Below are 16,408 nucleotides of genomic sequence, written 5' to 3'. Positions count from 1 at the left end.
TATATATATATATATATAGGTATCTGAATGAATAATTTATATCCGTTTTCTCAGAAACATATATCGCAATATTCCAGGTCTTTAATTTTACGAAAATATATTCTCTTCGAATTAATCCACAGCGCAAAATTAATATTTGATTTTCTCGTTTCTTCTTTCAGACGAACAAGAACGCGTGCAAAAGAAAACCTTCATAAATTGGATCAATTCTCATCTATCGAAGGTAAGTGTGTCAAGAAAAAATACTTTTGTCACCTTCAGAAAACGCAATGAAACAGATTCATGGCAAATAGTATTTTGATATCGTGCTCCAAGTCGTGCTCCGTTTCACCGCGCCTGGTACTTGATAATAATGATAATACAACGGCAGTTTATGATGGGTTGACTCTCGTTTTTTTCTCATTCGAAGTTACGTAATGCTCTCGATCCTTACGTGACGCATAATAAAACGTGACGCGGACTGCCTCTCGTATCGTGCTATCGAAACTTGAACGGCTGATCTAGCCCGTACCTGGCTCTTGAGTTTCGATGCTCCCCTACTTCCGCATCCTTCAGAACTTGCCTTACTGCGGAAACCCAACTCGTAACATGTATGCATCAAAGGCAACGAAGTTATTGAAGGCGAGCATCTTGCTCGTCCTCGTACCAAATAACTATTTCAGTAAAAAAAATTGTGTGTCATCAAATAAAGAATAAGTAACATTGATCTACGCAGCACATCAATTCAAAGATTAAAGTGAAAACAGTTTACAAACTGCAGTCAGTGCTGAATTTATTTGAAAATTATATCATCTACAGGCATTAAATATTCAAAATTAAATAATTAAAGTATTAAATATTATTATATATAAATTAAAAAATATTAAATTATAAGTATTTTATAAACTACGTATATAACATTAAATTTCGTATATGCGGCAAATTTTATATTTATTAGATATATGTAATTTAATAATTAATTTAATAATTAATATTTTTAAATTTACACAATGTTTTTCTTACTTATTTATTTGAAGAATATATAATCCATCGTGATTATATACACAGATGGTAAATATTTTTTTTCTATAGAGAGTTCCTCCGCTTCGTATCGATGATTTAATCGAGGATCTTAAAGACGGCACGCGTCTTCTCGCCTTACTCGAAGTCCTTTCAGGAGAGAAACTGGTAATAAAATATTTGCGTTGACATTTGTAAAAAAAAACATTAAAACCAGTTGTCTAAAACATGCGTGATCTTTCAGCCTGTAGAGAGAGGCCGTAATCTAAAGAGACCGCATTTCTTGAGTAATGCCAATACTGCGTTGCAATTTTTACAAGGCAAGAAAGTGAGTATTTCTATTAATTTAATCGACAAGTTGAAGAAATCGATAGCCAATTTCTACATTTAACATTTTCACAGATCAAATTAGTGAATATAAATTCATCTGATTTGGTCGACGGACGACCGCCGGTAGTATTGGGCCTAATATGGACTATCATTTTGTATTTCCAGGTATTATATCATTCGAATATTTTAGTTATACTTAATGACAATTTTTATGCAAAAAAGCACCAGTATACTTAGTATGCGGTAGCTGCTTAAATATAGCGCTCGTATCACGTATCAAAGTACTTCAACAAATAGCAGCAGCACCACATTCTCATACGCCGCAACGAAGATTAATTTATATTTTTTAATTTTCTTGTTCAAGCTGTAACAATCGTAGTAACTCATCTTATCAATTATAGTTGCAATTAAACAAAATTTAATTCTAAGATATATTAAAAATTACATAATTTTGTTTTAACAAAGTAAATTTTAAATTATGTGAATTATAGTAAGAACTGAATAATGCTTTTTTCTACAAATTAAACAGTCATGATTAAATGTCATCGAATAAATTAATCCTTGTTGCGAGTAAAGTAAATTATGTCACTCTGCTAACCGTATGTATTCCAATAAACAAGCTACGATCGAAGGATCGCAAGCGGGTGAGTAGTAAAAAAAGCAAGATTGTGAATGCGATGAATGATCTTGATCATTCTAAAAGAGTAAGACGGATTGGACCGGCATGATTGCGCATTCTATTAGTACGCACGCTAGATTATCTTTAGGCTCAACAAGGAGAGGAAACATCATACCAGTCCTCGGAATTTTTTTAGATTGAGGAGAATACTAGAGCCCTCGAGTATCTTGGACAAACATGGGGCAGTCAGAGCAGCCTCGAAAGCCTTGGCACTCAGGGCTCGGTGGCAAGCGAAAGAAAACGCATCAGTAGCGAAAAGTGGAAGCAAAGTGCACGGAAAACCTTGCTTCAATGGGTCACTAATGCCTTGCCGAAGTCAGTACTCTGTTAAATTACTATTTGTGTAATAGATACAACTACATGAATTTTTTTTTATAATATTATGTCGGGGTGGATTCCTTAGGGACGTTGGTATTCAAGTTCGAGACTTTGGAGAAAGTTGGAGAGACGGAAATGCTTTCTTAGCCATTATCGATGCCATAAAAGCTAATTTAGTAAACATAGCAGCTATGAGAGAAGCGTCGAACAAAGCTCGGCTAGAAACAGCCTTCCAGGTTGCCGAGATCGAACTAGGTATTGCTCGATTGTTGGACCCTGAGGACGTGGACGTACCGCAACCCGACGAAAAATCGATTATGACATACGTTGCCCAATTTTTGCACAAATATCCAGAACCAGGAAACACAGCTCCTGATTCTTTCGCGGCTATACAAGAAGAATATGACGGTCTTCTTAAATGGCTAAATGAGAGAGTCAGGCATCTCGAACAACTTGATAGAACAAATGCCTATCCACAAAGTTACCCGGTACTTTCATAATAAGATCTCAAGACATCTTTACATCATAAATCTTAATTTTAATATTTTAGTGAAATCATTTATGTGATTCCACTTTAATCATTAAAATTAATGTTTGGAAAATCGTAATATTTAGAGATTTAAAAAAAGAAAAGAAAATAATAATAAAAATATATTATTCTTTATATTCTTTTTAGGAATATACGCTGTTTAGAGCAGAGACTGATGAAAAATCAATTATATATAAAAAGATGCAGAGTTTGGTCGATACACCTAGTATGATAAGTATCACACGAGATTCTTGGAGACATATACAAATGTTGTGGCAACAAATGGAACTCTTTGTAGGTTTTGAAATCTATTTCAACTTTTTGTAGTTTTTCTAATTGAACGAATGGAACCTAACGTTACAGGAATTTCTTTTTAAAAAATATCATTTTTCTCTAGATGCTGCATTGGCTTTGGCTACTTGATTCAGTGTTGCCGGGAGAATTAGGAGAAATTGGTAGATGGTTAGCAAGAGCCGAGGCTCTCTTATACTCAGACAGTAATATACCACAAGAAATGTCAGAAAGCACGGCGAATATAATCTCGAATAAGTTGGAAGATCATAAAAAATTTTTCCTCGATTTACCGACAATGACGGAGAAATTCCAACACGCCAAGAACTCGCCGTTAGCGCGACAAGTCCGGCCTGAACAATTAGATAACATGTTTGCGCGCTTCAATAGCTTGCCTGATCGTGCCGCTAAAAGAAGGGTGAAATTAAAGTTCTTAGAACATAAATGTTGTTTGATTGCTTTCTTATATCTCGTCGAGACCAAATTGAAAGGTTGGAACATTAAATATGGCACGGAGGAGAAAGTGCATCAGATGTTGGAGCAATATCGTAACTTTGTTTCCCGAAATAGAATATTCCAGGAATTTCAAAAGGCTTACTTGGATATGCAGCAAGTCGCAGAAGAATATAAGCGTGACGTCGATATTGGTAAATGAAAATATTTTAAATAATTAAAAATAATTAAAGTAATTTTAAATAATTAAAATAATTTTCAATTATTGGTTGATATTCATTTAAATGTGATAGTCAATAATAAATTTACTGTAACACAAAGGATTACAATTAAATATGATTACATCAAATAAAATAATATATTAAGTAGTAACTAGTTAATTCAAATATAATAAATTAATTTTATTATATATTAAAATTCTTTAAATGTGTAAACAATAGCTTTAGTCTCATCGAAACAGTATCATAAATTCGTGTTTTTTAGATCGAGAAGAGAGCCTCAACGTTGATCGTTTTATGCACGAGACGGCCGAAAAATGGAAAAACGTGTCGATGGATTTGCGCTGCGTCCAGAGCATGCTCGAAGAAGTTGTCGCATATTGGCGTCGTTGGACCATTGTCTCAGATGAATTCGAAGCATGGCTACTTCGTGCTGAACCTGTCCTGAATCTCCCAGAGGAGGAAAGAATGGAGTTCTTTCAAGATATCAGCGTATGGAAAGATAAGCATCAACAATTGTCGGACACTGTAAGCTTCCTAATTGCCACATCCGACGAATCGGTAGCATTTCGATTGAAGGAGCGTTACGCGAATCTGACAGCGAGATGGGAACAGCTCTTCCAAGAGGCTAAACAGTACATGCATGCGGGTGATCTCACTCGAACGAGAAAGGATTACAAGGTGGGAGTAGAGACTTTGCAGAATTGGTTAAGAGATGCCGAGGCTGCTTTATCGACTACCGGATTAAGCTCCACCGAACGGATCAAAGCTTACGGAGAGAAACTGCAGACTCTTCACAATGAAGTTGAGGACATTGAAAATCTCTTTAAAAATATCAGTAAAAAATTCCAAACTCTTATCCAGGATTTGTCCCGCGACGAAGTTGATAAAATGATGAACACTCTAAAGAAAGAGAAAGAAACTCTTGTTAAGGTACGCGCTTTGATACCGATGCAATTGCACTTGTATCATCAATTATTGGTACAACAAGAATCTCTAGAAGCAGGGCAGAAAGAGATATCTGCGTGGCTAGATGAAGCTGAAAGTTTTTTGGCCAACATCAATCTCGCGGGTGGTAGAGACGCTGCCTTGGCTCAACTAGATCGTCATAAAGTCTTTTTCTCGAGAACACTCTACTATAAATCTATGCTGGAATCTAAGAATAAAGTATTCGCTAACATCGTTAAGGCTGTGGATAGTCATGCCGACGTAGAGACTGCCGAAGGTGGAGCTACCTTAAGAGAACTCAATGATCGATTTATTAAAGTCTCTCAAGCGGCGCAAGTCTGGGAACAACGTTTGCAAGAGTCTGTGCGCCGTTGGACGAAATTTAAAGAGTGCGAGCGACAAATCTCTGAATGGCTTTCGATTGCGGAGACAATGATCAACGAAAAGCACATCGATAATCGTCAATCCGTCGAATATCACAAAAACTTCTTCGGCAAAGTCAATGAAAAGTGGATACAGGATCTCGTGAAGGCCGGCCAAGATCTTCGGAATGTATTACCAGTTGATCAACAACTTCCCGTTGCAAAAACGGTAGAGAATCTTCAGAATCGCTGGAGAGAAATACTCACCTTTGCGCCGCTTCATCTGATGAAGCTCGAGTTCCGCCTAGACGAGACTAGCTTCCTTCAATATCTCAAAGAAATCGAGATGGAAATTAGTTCTGAGCAACAAGCACTTATTAACAATGACGATGTGGATGGTATTCAACAGCGCAATAAAGAATTTTTCGTAAACCGCGGCACCGTTCTCGAAGTCGAGCGAGGTCTACAGACCTTGAAGAAGATCAGTGATGCTTACAACAAACTCAAGCCGAAAGATACTAGCTTGGTTGATGCCGCGCAAAATGCCGAACGTTTGTGGGAAGAAACCGCACAAAAAGTGGAGAACTTAAGGGAACAATTGCGAGAAATTCCACAACAATGGGCAACTTATAGACAGAAGTGAGCATTTATTTAACTTCAGTATAGTAGATTAGCGCTAATTTCTTCCTTTAAATAATGTGCAATTAATTTTAGGTTCGATGAGATGGTACATTGGATGGACCATGTTGACAGTACGTTGAGAACCATTTTACATGAAGTCAATACTTTAGAAGAATTCGAGAAAGAGAAAACTATATTTCAGGTTAGTATTGGCCAGTTTCACATACAATTCCTCTATCATGTCATTGAAATATTTAAATACTTTGCTTCGCCTTTTCTGCGTTCCCTCCGGATAGCTGCAGACCTTGACGGTAAATATACGCGCACCTCTATGTTTAATTATTCTTTTTAGGGTTTGCTCTTCGCTTAAAAGTCCAATGATGATTTTTCTTGAAATAAAATTTTTAATGTGTGTGAATACGGATTTAATTTTCATCTAATTTATTCATAAATATTAATCAACAATTATTAAAAAATTTTACTCTGGGAAAAACAGTACTTTTGTTTATCATGTCTTTTTCATCTCTCTCATCAAATGTTAATAAATCGCTTTAGTTAGATATAATTAATATAAAAAAATATTATTAATTATTCACAGAAAATCTGTCGCGAAGCTGACAGCAAGCGTGAAGAAATGAAATGGCTGGTTCAAAATCTCGACAACTTGACATTGAATCGTTCGGATCGCGAAGCACTCACGGCGCAGCAAAATTTGGAGCAACTGATAACTCGATATAAAAACTTGATTCCAACGATCGAAATTACAATGACGAAGACAGACATCTATTCGAAAAGTTACACTTATCGCAAAGAGGTACGCGAAGTATGCACTTTGTTGCGCAAAGTTCGCGAACAATCAAAAGTTGACGTCACGCCTGAGGTTCCTGAAAAATTACAAAACGCGGTGGCTCATCAGGAATCCCGTCTTAATCAATTAGAGCAACAGCGAGCAACTATTGTCAGTATGTTACAACGCGGTAAAGATCTTCTGAAAGATCAACATGCCCCGCCTTTTGTCTCTTCCGAAGTTCAACAATTAGAAGCTAACTGGAACGATACGTATGGCCAAAGCATGGAGATATTAAAATCTTTAAAGGAATCGCAGAAACTCTGGAACACTTATCAAGAACAAAAGAACGAGATTTTGAGATTGATTGAACAAGCTGAGAAAGAATTGCGTCAAATTGAATTAGCATCTTATTACGATGCCGCTCAAGTATCCTCCGACCTGCAGAAGAAACAGGAATTCAATACAAATTTGAGAAAATCAGCCGAAGAAATGATAAGGAAATTGCGCGAAACATATACTAATCTTTCTCAAACATCCGCACCAAGCAAACAAGAGATTCTAGAAAAGGAAGTCACGGAAACTGAACAGAAGATGGAACACACGTTAAAGATTGTGCGCGAAAAAGTTGTTTATCTTCAGGAACATAGCACTCGATGGAATAAATTTCAATCAAAGCTCGTGGAGCTCCGATCTTGGGTTCAGCAAGCTGCGCCTCAATCAGTTGCAAACATAGAAGATTTTACAGCATCACCTGAGGAAAAAGTTCGTAAAACGGAAAATCTACAGAAAGAAATCAAGGAAAAAGTATTAATTTTAAATGCATTAGAAGACGAATCCCGGAAACTTGTAAAAGGTGAACATAGGATTTTTTGTTTGTTTCATATTGAATTAAAAACGCACAAATTTAGTTTTTCTGTTACTTAATGTTTATTTTTTATATGCTATAGCTATAATTTCTAAATATGAAATTTCTATCGTATAAATACTATAAATAATTAGAGGCAATTTTTTATATATTAGGTGTTAAACTTAATTCCTGCCGTTTTACGTCTCCAAAATTGATTTGTTTCGAAGGGAAGATGAATGAATACCTTAATCAAAGTAATTTCCTCCATTTTCTACTTTATTACTAATTAATAATACTTTTTTATTACTAATTAATATTACTAATTAATAATACTTTATTAATAATACTTTGATTAAGGTATTTCCCTTCGAAACAAATCAATTTTGGAGACGAAAAACGGCAGGAATTAAGTTTAACACCTAATATAATTCTTTCATAAAAAAATATAATATTTTTTTTATATTATTCGTTCCTATTATTTTATAAAGATTTATTTAATAAAATAATCAGTTATTTTTTAGTAAAAAACATAAAAATGTAATTTAAATGTATCTAATACAGGACTCGGCACGATTTGCACTTTTCGGCCGATTTTTGACTCGGTGCCGCCTTCCGCTACTCTTCTCACCTCATCACCCTGTGCGCGGTCCAAATGCCGCTTGATATTTAGGAGTGTATGACGCTTGTAGACATGATGTCCACCCGCTTTGGGCGCTCACGCTGTAAACTTCATTCTATATCTTTTTTTCCCGTTCATTACATAACTAAGATAGATTGAAACAACACGTAAGCGCTTATCTTAGTTATGTAATGAACGAAAAAAGAAAATAGAATACGAGCGTCATATGCTCCTAAATGTCGAGTGGCATTTGGGCTGCGCGCGGGATGATGAGGAGTTGAAAATCGGCCGAGAAATGTAAATCATGCCGAGCCCTGATCTAATACATTTGACAGATTTAAATGGAATTTAATTAAATATAATGTAACAACTGCGCTAAAAATATTCTAATATAAAAATGTTTATTTTTTTTACATATATAGAAGACAGTGATGACATACCGGCAAAACAACTCCGTGGCGACATTGAGAATCTTCACAAGGCAGTTGAATCGTTGAATAAGAGCATAGTAACGCAACGTGAATTGGCTACGCAAAATCTTGCAACATGGAGAGAGTACGAAGAAGGCATTCAGAAGATAAAACCTTGGATTGAACAAGCGGAGTCGAAGGCAGCTACGATGGGCAGCAAGCCTACTACTTTGGCTCAAGCTACGCAAATGTTAGGATCGGCCAAGGCTTTTCAAGTTCAATGTCAACAACATCTTCCAAAGATCCAGAGTTTGTCAACGATTAGTCAGCAGATAACTGGAAGAACAGTGGCACCTGATGAAGTCGACGCTGTATATACGCGGTGGAACGCAGTTCATGACGTGGCGGTACAAACGATGACCAAACTTGATAAATTAGTCTCATCATGGAACACCTTCGAATCAGAAGCAAAAGAGTTTAATGAATGGTTGCAGAATAGTGAAAGGGAAGCTCTCAAAGAACCCAATGTTCAAACACCCGAAGCCGCAAAGTTGGAAAAGGAATTGGCACATTTGAAAGAATTCAACAAGAGCATATCCGATCATCAGGCTCAACTGATATCACTGACTCAAGTTTCCGATCATATTAGCCATGGTTTATCGCTAGACGGTGCCTCCGCATTGAAAGGTCGCGTTGCTGAAATGAAGATTAGAGTGAGCAAACTCGCAGATACAGTTCGACATTACATTAATCGCGTTTCTGACTCGTTGTTAGCCAGACAAGAGTTCCAGATGAAGATCACCGACTTTGAAAACTGGATGACAAAATTGAGATCTAATATAAATGAGATCGGAGACGTGAATGTGGACAATGTTGATACTAATTTGCAAACAACGCATGCTTATCTTCAAGAACATTCGGAAAAACAACCGGCATTTACAGCGATTTATAACGAAGTAAAACAACTGTCAACGCGAGGCTCTATGTTGGAAGCCGCCGCATTGGATGAAACTTACACGTCATTAGCGAAGAAATACAAGGCGCTCGAAGATGACTTAAGAGAAAAGAAGAAAGGCTTAGAAAAGTGGATCGAACTTTTGAGCTGGCATAATGACGCCAATGCGCAATTAAATCATTGTAAATACGAATCTGAAGCCAGAAAACCAACTATCACTGATCTCGATAGACTTTCTTCGGAACTTCAAGTTGTACATACAAAGATTAACACTTGGAAGGAACTTGTCCCGTTAATGGATAGCACTCTGGGAATACATGTTCGTGACAAGCAAGAGAGACCAATTACTGCAACTTCCTTACTGAATGATCTTGAGTCCAAGGCCACAGCTTTGAAGACAGAATTATCTGCTAAGAGAGACAAGTTGGAGAATCTCGATGCTAAATGGGATAACTTTAGAAAATTACAACAAAAAATTACGGAAGAAATCGTCAACACTCAGACGAGCCTGCAAAACATCACATATACCGTTGATACTTGCGAAAAACTCACGCCGGCAATCGAGAAGATAGACGATTTGATCGAGGATCATCAGAGGCGAGAACCGGAAAAAGAAAGCCTTCATCGAGAAGGTGACAGCTTGATGAAGGAGGATCAACGAGCAATAACTAACATTCAGGTAGTGGTTTCTTCAGTGGATGGAAACTGGGAAAAGGTTAATGAACTTCTGCGTGAGCAGAGAAGGAAATATGCTGAAATGGATGCCGATTGGAAACAGTATCAGGAAGCCAAGGAGAAATTGAACAAGTTCATCGACGAAGCGAAGAATCTTTGTCAGTCGGTCAAAGATGTGTCAACTGATATCACCCAGGCAAACGTTGCTCTGGAAAAACACAAGAAAGCTTCAGAGATTTTGAAGAAGGGTAAACTATTTCTGGACAAAATGGACGGCAAGGCGCAACAACTGGCGAAAGAGACATCGTTAATGCCGAACTTCAAGACAAGTCTAATCGAATCGAAATTATCCAATATACGAAAAAAATATCACGAGATTAATGCTAAGGTGATCGATCGGACTCAAACGTACGAAACACAGGTTATCATCTGGAAGCAGATCGAAGAAGCAAAATACGAACTTACAAAGTGGCTCAGCGACACGAATGAGACGCTTACCGCGGCTTGTGATCGTTTACTCGACGCTGAGAACGGACAAGCGTTATTGATTAAATATCGCGAGGAATTGCCAGTATATCAACAACTTCGTCAAGGAATCGCCACGAAGAGCGAACAACTCGTCAAACTGAACGATGACGCGAGCATACCAACTTTGAAATCCCTTAATGATTTATTGGACGATCAATTTAAGGTTGTTAAACAGGCCGCAAATAAGCTCGCGTCGTTCACCTCAACTTTCAACGAGAAAGAAAAAGGTATCAGGCAGGAGTTGAAGAAATGCAGTGATTCGATATCAAAGATTCGCGAAGAGATAATCAAGTGCGATGATTTAACTGGCGAGAATACTAAGATTTTGTATAGAATCAATAAATGTCAAGAATTGAAGACCGAACTGGAGAAGTGCGATTACACACTTTCAGAACTTGACGAGAAATTGACAGATATGATATCAGAATATCCAACTATATCGAAGTCTAGCTTACCAAAAGAACTGCAAGCGTTGCAACTCCGTAAAGACGGCGTAGCCAGTCATGCTGACAAGGTTAACGCAACGTTGGTAGCCTTCTTGACAAAACTCTATCACGAAAAGTTTGGCGCTCTGCAACGCTTAGTAGCAACTCACAAGGAAAAAGTAGCCTGGTGCGAACCCGAACAGAGCAGCGATCGTTATAATCTTCAGGTAAAGATGGCCTCGTTGATCGATGTGGAAGACGGTATTGCTGATTGCGAGACTCGAAAAGTGGATACGGATAATTCATTGACACTTCTAAGCACTGTCGAGAGCAGCGAGACCATTTCCGCTCTCAGAGACGAAAGCGACAAAGTTACTGCCGACCTGGAGTCTTTGAAAGTCAGCTATTGCAAAATCAAATCCGTACTGCAAGAAAATATTGCTTTGTGGCAACGATACGAATTTACATCAGAAAACGTAATTTCCTGGCTCAAAGAGAACGAGAATAAAATCAGAATGGAGGCCACGATGCTTCTAAATCCAAACGAGATCGACGCAAAGATTGCCGAAATAACACAACTTAAGGAGAAAGTCGAGAATTATGAAAATGAGATGAAGGATCTGATCGCACTCGGAGAGGAGATAGCCAAAGTTAGTCCAGAATCTCGCGTAGCTCAATATGTCGGACATTTGAATACGCGTTATCATTCGGTGCTTAAGTTTGTGGTTCAACATTTAGACAGACTCGGAGAACTTAAACAAATTAAAGGCCAATATGCTGCTAATGTAAAGGAGCTGGAATCGTGGTTACTAAACGCGGAGCAGAAATTGAAAACTTTTGACGAGATCAGCGGTCCGAAGCCAATGAACTTCTATCAATCTCGCTTGAAAGAATTAAAAGCATTTGGGGAGGAACGCGAAACTGGACAAGCAATTTTGAATCGAACAGCGGAAGCGGGTGAAACACTTTTCGCAAGAATAACACCAGATCACAGAGAACTCATCAGAAGTGAGCTACGAAATTTGCGCAGTCGGGTGGAAGCCTTGGCCGATCGCACAAACATAATTTATAAGAAAATCGAGAGCGACATGATGCATCGATCTTCGTTCGAAGACAAGTATTCCCAAGTAAAGCAGTGGTTAGTTGAGGCACGGAAGAAATTAGGTGACAAGCAAGATCTGCTACCGTCGCTTCAAGAAAAGAAACTCGCCTTGCATTTGTATAAAGCTATTGCACAAGATGTAGGAGTTCATCGAAATATCTTGGAACAACTTCAGGATAGACTCGGAGCAGCACCAGATGACGAGGCTAGCGAAATGCTCAATAACGTGATTGAAGCGCATGAAAAGCTATCGGAAGACGTAGATGATAGAATCGGTATAATGGAAAAGTACGTTGCAAATCACGAGGCCTATCTTCAGACGTTCGAGAAGACGCGAGATTGGATTAACACGATGGTAAACGAAGCGGCGCCCATCAGTGAGGATCTCTCAATAGATCGAGATGCAGCTAAATCTAAGATTGCTTTAATCGAGAACGTATTGCGACAAAAACCAGAGGGCGATAGAATTATAGCCGATTGCAATCAGCAATTAAATATCATTTTGGAGCAAACCTCGATAGCTGGTCACCCCACATTATTGAGAGGTTTCGAACAGCAGAAAACAGTTTGGGAGGATTTCCTCCAACAATGCGCCTCAAGCAGAGATAAATTGAATCATCTATTCAATCAATGGTCCGAATTTGAAAGAGTAGTCGAGGGTCTAGAATCTTGGCTCAAACAAATCGAAATACAGGTGAAAGATCAAAGCTTGAAGAGCACTGAAGAAACTAAACGCGCGCACTTACAGAAATTGAAATCCCTCGAAGAGACTATCATAGCAAAGGGCACGGAGTTTAACGCGATGGTTGAGAAAAGTCAAGGCGTAGAAGCGGAATCCGACTTGGTTACTAAAGTATCTCGTCAAGCTACTAGATACCAAGCAATCAGGAATCAAGCAAAAGAAGTTGTAGCGAGATATGAGCAATATGTAAAGGAGCACAATCTGTTCAATGAAAAATATAATCAATTCTTGAATTGGATCAATAAAGTTCAGGACGAGTTGAAGAAACATAGCGAGATTGTTGGCGATTTGGCGGTGCTACAAAGCAGACAGAAGCATATTAGGGATCTCAGTGATGTCCGAACTCGCGAGAATGCTCGTTTCGAATCTGTTATCGATCTCGGTGAGAAACTTTATGTGCACACTTCACCGGATGGTAGAGAAATAATCAGACAACAATTGAGAAATCTACGCAGCATGTGGGACGGATTTTCCGAGGATTTGCAAAGTTCGATGCAGAAGTTAGATCAATGTCTAATGCAGTTCGCTGAATTTTCGTTGTCTCAAGAGCAATTAACGGCTTGGCTGCGAGACGTCGAGCGCGCAATGCATCAGCACACAGAACTGAAATCATCGCTGGAGGAAAAGCGCGCACAATTGCAAAATCACAAGATCATGCACCAGGAAATTATGTCACATCAGACGTTGGTCGAATCGGTTTGCGACAAAGCGCAACAATTGGTCGATCAGACGAAGGACACTTCTCTGAATGTCTATTTGCAATCCATCAAACAGCTTTTTCAGAATATCGTCGCCAAGTCTCGAGATTTGTTAGAGAATTTAGAGGATTGTTGCGAAAAGCATCATCGTTTCAATTTTCAATGTAAATGCTTCTCCGATTGGTTAAATGGAGAACGAGAGAAGCTAATAGAATGCAATGATATAACGGGTGAACGATCTGAAATATCTCGCAGATTAACGAGCTTAACGTTGTTAAAAGATGGCCAAGCACAGGGAGCAGAACATCTCACCAAGTTAAAGGAATTCAGTGAAGCTGTGGCTAATAGCACCGCGCCGAAAGGTCGAGAAGTTATCAACAAGGAAGTGATTACCTTAGAAAATAATCTGCGCCAATTCCTGAATGAAATTGGTAATATATTACAAATATATAACATATATTACACAAATTCTATTTTTTGTGATTTCAAAATTATGTAGAAGAATCATCCCTGTATAGAGTAACAATACAATTAATTAAGCTCAAATTAAAGTTATTTAATTCATTACTTCCGTTTATCATAATCATTTCATTAGAAAATTTTGCTTTTCAGAATCTGTAGAGGAGCGACAGAAAGCAGCTTTGAAAAGATGGCAGAACTTTGAGGATCAGCTGGAAGCTCATACAAAGTGGTTCCGTTCTATGGAGGCGGCATTCCGAGATCAACAGTTGCAACCTAAGTTAAAAGATAAAGAAGCACGACTTCGCGCGTTTAAAGAGAAACGCGAGATTATCGCGCAGCAAGAGCGGGAGATAGATGAATTCGTGGACAAGTCACATAGTTTACTGCACGCGAGTGGTATTGAACGCATCAAGCCATTAATTTCCCAAGTTAGCAACAGGTATGTCGAATTATTTCCAACAAGAGAACTATCTTTATATTTACCATTCCTTGTATACGTATAAAAAAATCTTAATAGTTACATGGCAAATAAGAATTGGAAAAATTCAATCTCGCAAAATAAAGACAAATAAACTGAAATATATGTTTTAAAAACGCATGATTTTATTGTAATCGTATGTGAACATTTACACTAGTAAATAATTAATAATTTATAAATAAAGATATAATAAAAGTAACAATACAATTAATTAAGCTCAAATTAAATGTTTAGATATCAGCTATTGCACGTGCTCAGTAAGGAAGTAATAAACCGTTGCCAAAGCATCGTAGATGATCATCGCGCTTACGAAGAAAAATTGAAGGCTATTGATGTTTGGCTTACACCTCTCGAAAAAAACTTAGCTATTTTGAAGGAAGATGAGATTGGTGGAGATCTCGAAGCGAGGAACTCGCGTTTACAAGTTTTGCTAGCCGAAAAAGAGCAAGCTGAACATCGTTTAACCAGCTTAACGTCTCTTGGTGAAAGGATTCTTCCAGACACTTCCGCTCAAGGGCGTGAAGTAATCAGACATGAATTGCGAAATGCTCGCGAAAGATGGGATCGTTTGGCAGAAGGCATCACAGAACAACAGAAAAAGCAAGATGCTCAATCTTTACAATGGTCTAGTTATCAAGAGACTCTACAACAGATTCTAACTTGGTTAGACACGATGGAACGTGCAGTTAAACAAGATTCCTCGATAGTGTGGTCCTCCTTGCCAGAAATAAGATCAAAACTACTCAAATTGAAGGTCCTTATCTTTTTAGTATTATATTATTATCTATATTATATTTTTTTAGTATTATATTATTATCTGATTAATTTTATATTATTATCTGAGAATATATAAAAAAACACAATACGAAAACCATTAATCATATTATCTTGGAAATTTTATTTTAGACATTACATCAAGAAATCTTGGCTCATAAACGTCTCATCGAAGGCATTTCCGAAAAAGCCAACGCTTTGGTTCAAGTTACTCAAGTTCCATCGAACGTTCATGAAAAAGTCGTTTCAGTTTCAAAGAGATACGAAAAGTTAGTGAATACATCTCAGAAAGGAATATCGAGCTTGGAAGCATTACTCGATATTTTCCAGCAGTTCCACGATCTTCAGAAAGCTTATCAAGATTACCAGAAACGTCAATGGGAACGTTTAGCAAATTACAGTGACTATACAGGAAACAAAACTGCTCTTCAAGCTAGATTAGCTAAAGTTATAGAGATACAGGACAGTCAAAGCGAAGGTGAAATAAAACTGAATGTCCTTGAAGAGCATGTGGCGCAGAGTGCGCATACTTTGCCACCTCGCTCGCAAGAATCTATGGAAAGAGATTTAGCGAATCTTAGGTAAATATTTTAAAAAAGATAATAATACAAAATTATTTTATCTATTAAAAAAATGAGTATTTAGAAATTAAACAATTTCATTGTCAACCATATAAATGAACGTTGGATGACTTGTTTCTAGATTCGAAAATAAAAAGTTCACTGCAGCTGTAAACGACGTGGTACGTTGCATCGAAGAAAGAATACAACAATGGAGTGAATACGAAAATTCATTAGAACGTTTGCTTGCTTGGCTTACTGATGCCGAGACATCATTGAAGAATTATTGTCTGAAGAACACGCTTGAAGAGAAGCAGGAGCAACTTGAAAAATATCAAGTAAGTTCAAAATTATTACAACAAGTTGCATTATAGAAATGCGGTTTTCTTTTGGCTTTACGTATATAAAGGACCCCGCACAAAATCATAGGATTTTGGCCCTCGGTTAAATTGGCTGAAATTTTAGTATGTTATAGTTCTTGACCCACTGATCAAAAGTGTCCATAGGCACAAAGCTTGATCATGACTAGTTTTTTTGTTATAGCCGTTTAAAGTTTTATTTTGTTAATGCCTCAAAAAAGCCAGTTTCTGTAATA

General features: G+C 37.6%; 1 protein-coding gene across 6 annotated transcripts in view; it reads left to right on the top strand.

Moving 5' to 3' along the window:
• Msp300 (Muscle-specific protein 300 kDa) overlaps positions 1-16,408 on the top strand; it is a 107,814-nt gene that overhangs the window by 22,448 nt on the left and 68,958 nt on the right. For all 6 annotated transcript variants that reach the window (XM_018516020.1, XM_018516023.1, XM_018516021.1 and 3 more), the window contains 16 exons: positions 162-223; positions 1,072-1,167; positions 1,244-1,327; positions 1,402-1,494; positions 2,145-2,323; positions 2,412-2,814; positions 3,003-3,149; positions 3,253-3,793; positions 4,083-5,766; positions 5,842-5,950; positions 6,347-7,391; positions 8,427-13,970; positions 14,152-14,440; positions 14,714-15,233; positions 15,386-15,834; positions 15,956-16,151. In XM_018516020.1, coding sequence (XP_018371522.1) covers positions 162-223; positions 1,072-1,167; positions 1,244-1,327; positions 1,402-1,494; positions 2,145-2,323; positions 2,412-2,814; positions 3,003-3,149; positions 3,253-3,793; positions 4,083-5,766; positions 5,842-5,950; positions 6,347-7,391; positions 8,427-13,970; positions 14,152-14,440; positions 14,714-15,233; positions 15,386-15,834; positions 15,956-16,151 — 11,441 coding nt within the window. The remainder of the gene's footprint in view (positions 1-161; positions 224-1,071; positions 1,168-1,243; positions 1,328-1,401; positions 1,495-2,144; positions 2,324-2,411; positions 2,815-3,002; positions 3,150-3,252; positions 3,794-4,082; positions 5,767-5,841; positions 5,951-6,346; positions 7,392-8,426; positions 13,971-14,151; positions 14,441-14,713; positions 15,234-15,385; positions 15,835-15,955; positions 16,152-16,408) is intronic.

Source organism: Trachymyrmex cornetzi, unplaced genomic scaffold, assembly GCF_001594075.2.
Source record: "Trachymyrmex cornetzi isolate Tcor2-1 unplaced genomic scaffold, Tcor1.1 scaffold608, whole genome shotgun sequence".
Classification (NCBI taxonomy): domain Eukaryota; kingdom Metazoa; phylum Arthropoda; class Insecta; order Hymenoptera; family Formicidae; genus Trachymyrmex; species Trachymyrmex cornetzi.
This window is presented reverse-complemented; position numbering and strand designations above follow the sequence as displayed.